General features: G+C 53.8%; 1 protein-coding gene across 1 annotated transcript; it reads left to right on the forward strand.

The window, feature by feature from the left end:
• Positions 1–1,837: 1,837 nt before the first annotated feature.
• On the forward strand, positions 1,838–9,197 carry LOC119940671 (extensin-like). The gene is made up of 5 exons (XM_038760883.1): positions 1,838–1,894; positions 2,212–2,328; positions 6,567–7,466; positions 7,708–8,568; positions 9,078–9,197. The coding sequence occupies exons 1-5, from the start codon at positions 1,838–1,840 to the stop codon at positions 9,195–9,197; spliced, it is 2,055 nt and encodes a 684-aa protein (XP_038616811.1).
• The last annotated feature ends 250 nt before the right edge of the window (positions 9,198–9,447 follow it).

Raw genomic sequence — 9,447 nt, forward strand, 5'->3', positions numbered from 1 at the left:
CATAGAGACAGTCCCTACCCAACAGCGGGCTCACAGTCTAGAAGACTGTAAATATATATATAAATGTATCTACACTAAAGATGTTCTATAATTTATCAATCAGTGGTATTTATTGAGCGCTATGTGCAGAGAGCACTGCTCTAAGTGCTTGGGAGAGTACAATACAAGAGGATTAATAAAAATAATAATAAGGATGGCATTTGTTAAGTGCTTACTATGTGCCAGGCACTGTACTAAGCACTGGGGTGAATACAAGCAAATCGGGTTGGAATTAGCATATAATATATACATATTATATATAACATATTATACACATTATATGCTAATAGTTTTATTATATAATATAATAGTATAATCTATACTCTATAGATTATATAGTCATAATCTATAATTATAATAGTATAATAATCTAGTGTGTATATATAATTATAATAGTATAATATAATCTAATGTGTATATATATAATTATAATAGTATAATATAATCTAGTGTATATATATGTATATATATATATATACATACATATACATATACACACACTAAAGATTGCTGGTTCGTTCACCATAAAAATAATTTTGGAACGCTCTTCATGTTTTGAGATGGCAAGAGTACCTATTTTGTGATAAAGTTAGGGTCACATTAAAGCCACGTTTGATCAGTGGAAGAAAACTTCAGAGAAATGAGTGCCATAGAGCCGCTCTTGAATGACAGGGAAAAATGTCTGTTTTCCTGTACTTCGGGATGGCAAGCCATATGATTGTGTGGGGAAACCAAGCAGTGACGTTGTTGAGTGCCTGGTAAGAGTCATTTAGCAATTCAGCTCACCTCACTTAGTTGCCTTTGAAAGCTGACAAACTCCGCAGGCTTCCCGATTGGAAAAGAACTAAAGCACAGTAAGCTCCCCGTGGGTGCCAGGCACTGGGGTGGAATGCAACTAACCGGTTCAATCGATCATATTTGTTGGGCGCTTACTGCGTGCAGAGTGCTGCTGTACTGAGCGCTTGGGAGAACACGATATAACAGAGTTGGCAGACCCGTTCCCTTCCCACGACGAGCTGACTGGTTTCGTTCATTTTGAATTCCGGATCAGAATTCCAACATTGCTCGGTTATAGATTCATTACGCGACTCCCCGAAGCGAAAACGTTTAAGGCCCAGGTCAAGTCTGCAGGTAAGATTCCCAGTCGGATTTAAAGCCCCCATCGTTAAAAAGGTACATCCTCCTGGTTTTGTTCCCTGTCACCTCTTCACTCAAATCCCTCCCGCTGTAATAATAATAATAATAATGATAGTATCCGTTAAGAGTTTACTATGTGTCAAGCACTGTACTAGCTAATCAGGCTGGACACCCTCTATGTCCCCTGTGGGGCTCAGGCTTAATCCCCATTTTACAGATGAGGAAACTGAGGCCAAGAAGTCAAGTGGCTCGGCGGAAAGAGCCCGGGCTTCGGAGTCAGGGGTCAAGGGTTCGAACCCCGGCTCCGCCACTTGTCAGCTGTGTGACTTTGGGCGAGTCGCTTCACTTCTCTGTGCCTTAGTTCCTTCATCTGTAAAATGGGGATTAAGACTGTGAGCCCCCGGGGGGGGCAACCTGATGGCCTCGTAACTTCCCCAGCACTTAGAACGGTGCTTTGCATATAGTAAGCGCTTAATAAATGCCATCATTAAGTGACTTGTCCAAGGTGGCCAGTTTCTCCGGACTCCCAAACCTGGGCTCTAACCACTAGGCCGTGCTGCCTCGTCTTCCATAAAATGGAACCCAGAACTCCTTAGAAGTTTCTGCCCCACACGAACGTCCTAAAGCACTACATCAAATAACGTCCAGTACAGTCGAAAAGATGGACAGGAAAAAGGCGGCGGGCGTCGCCGGGGCCGAGCGTGAAAAATCACCGCACGTGACCGCGCCTGCACACATGGATTAGCACATGCAAAAGAGTCATACGGTCAAATCTCTGATCAGGCCCGATCTCCGGGAAAATGCTCGGGAAAACGGGCCTTGAATTTGGGCTCGTAATGTGATTAATGAGCCCCAGTTCAACCTGGACCGCCTATTAAACAATTTTAACAGATAAGCCCCTAGCAAACTTAATCCTTCTAAATCCAATCAATTTCAAAATGCCAATACATGGGACGCTGAGCGAACCTCCAGCTTATTTATACTGGCTTTGACACCAAAACACTCGATTGAGCTCCCACTGTTTTGCTTCTCCAGGCGACGCGTTATCAGGCAGGCTACATCACGTGTTTCCATTCCGTGATTCGAATACGGCGCGATGAAGGAATTAAGGAACTTTATATTTCCGCCACCGAGTCTGTTAACGCAAATCGAGTTGGAGGGGGAAACATGCACCCTTCTAATAATAATAATAATAATAATAATGGCATTTATTACTCTTACTATGTGCAAAGCACTGTTCTAAGCGCTGGGGAGGTTGCAAGGTGATCATGTTGTCCCACGGGGGGGCTCACAGCCTTAATCCCCATTTTACAGATGAGGGAACTGAGGCCCAGAGAAGTGAAGTGACTTGCCCAAAGTCACACGGCTGACAAGTGGCGGAGCCGGGATTTGAACCCCTGACCTCTGACTCCAAAGCCCGGGCTCTTTCCACTGAGCCACGCTGCTTCGCGAGCCCGTTGTTGGGTAGGGACCGTCTCTCTATGTTGCCAACTTGGACTTCCCAGGCGCTTAGTACAGCGCTCTGCACACAGTAAGTGGTCAATAAATACGACGGAATGAAATGCCCACGCCTCTAAGTCTAAGCCTCTACCTCAGCCCTTCTGCACTGGCCAACCCCCTTTGCCTGAATCCACCCGGGAGCTTAGTACAGTGCCCGTCACCATAGCAAGCGCTTAACAAGTGCCACAGTTATTATTATTACCGAGTCCGATAATCTGACGGTATGGAGTGCGGTGAAAAAACAACGAGGGACGAGGGTCACCCACTGAGAGAGAAGCAGTGTGGCCTAGTGGATAGAGCTCGGGCCTGGGATTCAGGAAGACCTGGGTTCTAATTCTGACTCCGCCACCTGTCTGCTGTGGGACCTCAGGCAAGTCACGTCACTTCTCTGGGCCTCAGTGACCTCCTCTGTAAAATGGGGATTAAGACGGTGGAGCCCCATGTGGGACACGGACTGTGTCCGACCTGATTAAGGTGCATCCACCCCGGCGCTTAGCACAGCCAGCCAGTCAGTCATATTTACTGAGCGCTCACTGCGTGCACAGCACTGTACTAAGCGCTTGGGAAAGTACAATACAACAGACACATTACCTGCTCACAGTCAGTTTACAGCCTCAAGACGGAGACGAGATAATCGGGTGGTCACTGTCCCTGTCCCACTTGGGGCTCACAGTCTCCATCCTCATTTTAGAGGATTGATTTAGCGATCTAGTGATTTTATTTTTCCTCTCCATGGGAAGGGAACGTGTCTGCCAACCCTTATGTAGTGTGCTCTTCCAAACGCTTAGTACAGTGCTCAATAAAAACCGCTGACGACGATCTTTCCGATTATTTTGCATTAAGAAATGATGACGCCGAAGATACGTAACTACGCGACCGTCTGAAAAGACACGCTGGTACCCCCATTTCTTTCCATTTCTTTCTAAACCTGCTTAAATCTTCGCGGTACGGTTGGAGTTTTCAATCCATCAGTCGTGTTTATTGAGTGCTTACTGTGTACTAAGCACTGGGGAAGAGTACAGTCCAACAATCTAAGAGACACATCCCCTTTCCCCAGACTCTATAGCGAACCCCGGGTATATTAAAGGCTGTGGCCCAATATCAAATAATCCACTTTGACATGGGCCCAGGACGACGCCCTTGAAGGGCAGAAAGAAAACCCTCTTTGATTAAAAAAAAAACTGAATTTTGAGATTTACTGGGGTCCTTCGCTGACATTCACCCAAGGATAGCAGAAGGGATAGCAGTGGGGGCTGATTCTTCCAAACGCTTTTATTTCACTTAGTAATTATTCCTAGAAAGGTTACGTTCTGTTGCTCAGAGCCCCTAGAGCTTAGCCATACAGGAAAAAAAAAAATCTTACCGCAAAGAAATGACAGTGCTTACCCATACAGAAAAAAAAATATTACCGCAAAGAATGACAGTGCTTTGCACATAGTAAGCGCTTAATAAACGCCATTATTAAATGGCCAATTTCTTCAAAAGAGAAATAAGAAGAAATGCAGTAAGTAGAGAAACGGAAGGGGTAGGGAATGGGTATCTATCCCCGGAGTTTAGCACAGCGCCTGGCATGTAGTAAATGCCTAACGAATCCCAAAAAACCCCAAACTCACAATCTCATTATAGTTACGGCGGAAAACTCCAAGATGTTGGAGGTATACCCTTGGACTTTCTGGTGTGTTAAAGATATTTCATTCACGATTGCCCCCTCATAAGGATTTGAACCAGCCTAGAACGGCTGGGCTAGGAAAACAACTCCTATTACCAGTCTGGATCTCAAGAAAGAAAGCTTTAATTTTTCCAGTCTAATGAGAAACAGCTTGGTCTAGTGGACGGAGCACGGGCCGGGAGTCAGAATGACCTGGGTCCTAATCCTCAAGCGCTTAGTACAGTGCTTTGCACACAGTAAGCGCTCAATAAATACGATGGAATGAATGAATGAATGACTGCCACGTGGCCTTGGGCCACTTCACTTCTCTGAGCCTCAGTTTCCTCATCTGTAAAATAGGGATCAAGACTGTGAGTCCCGTTTGGGATGGGGACTATGTCCCGCCTGATCAACACGGATCCACTACTGTACCTAGAAAGCGCTTGACCAATACCATAAAGCCCAACAAAACCAGCTTCATTTCTCCGAGCCTCAATTCCCTCATCTGTACAATGGGGATGAAGACCGTGAGCCCCATGTGGGACATGGGCTGTGTCCAATCTGATTAGCTTGGATCTAGCTATCTGGGATAGCTTGCATCCCAGTGTTTAATTACAGGACCTGGCACCTAGTTAGCAATTAAAGAAAGAAAGGGAAGGGGAGGGGAGGGGAGGGAAAGAAAGGAAAGGGAAGGGAAGGGAAGGAGAGGGAAGGGAAAGAGAGGGAAGGGGAGGAAAGGAAAGGACAGGGAAAGGAAGGAAAGGAAAGGGAAGGAGAGGGAACGGAAGGAGAGGGAAGGGAAGGGAAGGAGAGGGAAGGGGAGGAGAGGGAAGGGGAGGGAAGGGGAGGGGAGGGGAGGGGAGGGAAGGGAAGGGGAGGGGAGGGGAGGGGAGGGGAGGGGAGGGGAGGGAAGGGAAGGGAAGGGAAGGGGAGGGAAGGGGAGGGAAGGGAAGGGAAGGGGAGGGAAGGGAAGGGGAGGGGAGGGGAGGGAAGGGAAGGGAAGGGGAGGAAAGGGAAGGGAAGGAAAGGGAAGGGGAGGGAAAGGAAGGAGAGGGAAGGGAAGGAGAGGGAAGGGGAGAGAAAGGACTTCACTCCTCCATGCCTCAATTTCCTCATCTGTCAAGTGGGGATGAAGACTGTGAACTCCATGTGGGATATGGGCTGTGTCTAAGCGCTTGAGCACTGGGCTAAGCGCTTGGCACTGTACTGAACCCCCAAACCCACGCACAGGGACCCCGGCACACCACGCAAACACACGCAGACCCACAAGGCCCCAGACCCACCACCCAAACACACGCAGACCCACAAACACAGACCCCCAGGCCCATCACCCAAACCCACACAGATTCACAGACACAGACACCCTGGCCCATCACCCAAACCCACACAAGCACACACAGACGCACAAACACACGTGCAGAGACCCAGACCCACCACCCAAACCCACACAAACACACCCAGACCCACAAGCACAGACACAGAGACACAGACCCCCAGACCCACCACCCAAACGCCCCCAGACCCACAAACATGCACAGACACTCAGACCCACCATCCAAACCCACACAGACCCATACAGACCCCCAGGCACAGCACCTAAACCCACCCAGAGGAGTCACAAACACAGACACAGGGACCCAGACCTGCCACCCAAACCCACACAGACCCACAAACACGGACCCAGAGCCCCAGACCCGCCACCCAAACCCACACAGACCCACAAACACGGACCCAGAGCCCCAGACCCGCCACCCAAACCCACACAGACCCACAAACACGGACCCAGAGCCCCAGACCCGCCACCCAAACCCACACAGACCCACAAACACGGACCCAGAGCCCCAGACCCGCCCCCCAAACCCACACAGACCCACAAACCCGGCCCCAGAGACCCAGACCCACCACCCAAACCCACACAAGCACACACAGACCCACAAACACACGTGCAGAGACCCAGACCCACCACCCAAACCCACAAACACACCCAGACCCACAAGCACAGACACAGAGACACAGACCCCCAGACCCACCACCCAAACGCACTCAGACCCACAAACACGTGCAGACACTCAGACCCACCAAACCCACAGACCCACAGACCCAGACCCACCACCCAAACCCAGCCAGACCCACAAACACGTGCACAAACACCCAGACCCACCACTCAAACACACCCAGACCCACACAGACCCCCAGACCCACCACCCAAACTCACCCAGACCCACCACCCAAACGTTGACAGACCCACAAGCACGTGCACAGACCCCCAGACCCACCACCCAAACCCACCCAGGCCCACCCATACCCCCAGGCCCAGCGCCCAAACCCACCCAGACCCACCAGCAAACACGTGCAAAGACCCCCAGACCCACCACCCAAACCCACACAGACCCAGGCCCCACCACCCAAACCCACACAGACCCACAAAAACACAGGTGTGGAGCCCCAGACCTATCACCCAAACCCACCCGGACTCACAAACGCCGACCCAGAGACCCAGACCCACCATTCAAACACCCCCAGACCCCCAAACCCCCGTGCAGAGACACTCAGACCCACCAAACCCACACAAGCCCCCCCAACAGCCCCCCAGGCCCAGCGCCCAAACCCACCCTGCCCCACAAACACACGTGAGGAGCCCAAGACCCGCCCCCCAAACCCACCCAGACCCCCAAACCCGGCCCCAGAGCCCCAGACCCACCACCCAAACGCACACAGGCACCCAGGCCCACCGCCCAGACCCACCAACACACGTGCACAGACAGACCCAGACCCGTCACCCAAACCCACCCGGCCTCACAAACACAGCCCCAGAGACCCAGACCTACCATTCAAACGCACACAGACCCACAAACACGGGCCCAGAGACCCAAGACCCACCACCCAAACGCCCCCAGCCCCACCAACACGTGCACAGACACTCAGACCCACCATCCAAACCCACACAGACCCCCAGGCCCAGCGTCCAAACCCACCCAGACTCACAAACGCGTGCAGACACTCAGACCCACCAAACCCACACAGACCCCCCAGACCCACCACCCAGACCCACAAGCACGTGCACAGACCCCCAGACCCACCACCCAAACACACCCAGACCCACCCAGACCCCCAGGCCCAGCGCCCAAACCCACCAACACAGGTGCGGAGCCCCAGACCTATGACCCAAACCCACCCGGACTCCCAAACACGGACCCAGAGCCCCAGACCTACCATTCAAACGCACCCAGACCCACAAACATGTGCACAGACCCCCAGGCCCCCCGCCCAAACCCACCCAGACCCACCAACGCACGTGCACAGCCCCAGACCTATGACCCAAACCCCCCTGGACTCCCAAACCCGGCCCCAGACCCCCAGCCCCACCACCCAAACGCCCCCAGCCCCACAAACACGTGCACAGACACTCAGACCCACCAAGCCCACCCAGACCCACCCAGACGCCCTGGCCCAGCGCCCAAACCCGGCCCCAGAGCCCCAGCCCCACCAGCCAAACGCCCCCAGACCCCCAGGCCCACCGCCCGGACCCACCAACACACGTGCGGAGCCCCAGACCCACCATCCCAACCCACCCAGACCCACCAACACAGGTGCACAGCCCCAGACCTATGACCCAAAGCCGCCCAGACTCACAAACACAGACCCAGAGCCCCAGACCTACCATTCAAACGGACCCAGCCCCACAAACACGTGCACAGACACCCAGACCCACCCCCCCGCCCCCCAAACCCGGCCCCAGAGACCCAGCCCCACCACCCAAACGCACACAGCCCCCCAGGCCCCCCACCCAAACCCACCCAAACCCACCAACGCACGTGCACAGCCCCAGACCTATGACCCAAACCCACCCGGACTCCCAAACCCGGGCCCAGGGCCCCAGACCCACCATTCAAACGCACCCAGACCCACCGACACGTGCACAGACACTCAGACCCACCAAACCCCCCCAGCCCCCCCCCAGCCCCCCAGGCCCGGCGCCCAAGCCCACCCAGACCCACAGAGGCGTGCACAGCCCCCAGGCCCACCGCCCAGACCCACCCAGCCCCACAAACCCACAAGCACACGTGCAGAGCCCCAGACCCGTCACCCAAACGCCCCCAGCCCCCCAAACCCCCGTGCACAGACACTCAGACCCACCGAACCCACACAAAGGCCCCCAACAGCCCCCCAAACCCACACAGACCCCCAAACCCGGCCCCAGGGCCCCAGACCCACCACTCAAACGCCCCCAGACCCCCAAACGGGTGCACAGACACTCAGACCCCCCCAGACTCCCCCAGGCCCACCGCCCAGACCCACCCAGACCCACCAATCAATCAATCAATCGATCGTATTTATCGAGCGCTTACTGTGGGCAGAGCACTGGACTAAGCGCTTGGGAAGTACAAACTGGCAACATCTAGAGACGGCCCCTACCCAACAGCGGGCTCACGGTCTAAAAGGGGCAGACAGAGAACAAAACCAAACAGACTAACAAAATAAAATAAATAGAATAGATATGTACAGGTAAAATAAATAGAGTAATAAATACGTACAAACATATATCCATATCTACAGGTGCTGTGGGGAAGGGAAGGAGGTAAGATGGGGGGGGGTGGAGAGGGGGACGAGGGGGAGAGGAAGGAAGGGGCTCAGTGTGGGAAGGCCTCCTGGAGGAGGCGAGCTCTCAGCGGGGCCTTGAAGGGAGGAAGAGAGCTACCAACACCCAAACACACGTGCGGAGCCCCAGACCCGTCACCCAAACGCACCCTAGACCCCCAAACCCCCGTGCAGAGACACTCAGACCCACCAAACCCACACAACAGCCCCCCAAACACGGGCCCCCGAGGTCGGTGCCGTGGCACCCAGCGGCGGCTCAGTGATGGGTCTCTGAGCCCCGGGGCCGCCGGGGAAATGACTGCTCCAAGGTCACCCGGCGCACACACACACACCCGCACACCACACACACACACACACGGCGACCGAACAACAGATGCCCTCATCGCGGCCATGACGATGACGATGGGGATGGGGAGGATGAAGGGGACGGACGGACGGCCCCCCCCCCCTTACCTGTCCGAGGCGGCCGCGCGCTCCCGCCGGGGCCGCTCCATCGTCGGGCGCGGCCCCGGCCCACCGCTCCG

The sequence above is a fragment of the Tachyglossus aculeatus genome, chromosome 19, assembly GCF_015852505.1.
Source record: "Tachyglossus aculeatus isolate mTacAcu1 chromosome 19, mTacAcu1.pri, whole genome shotgun sequence".
Classification (NCBI taxonomy): Eukaryota; Metazoa; Chordata; class Mammalia; order Monotremata; family Tachyglossidae; genus Tachyglossus; species Tachyglossus aculeatus.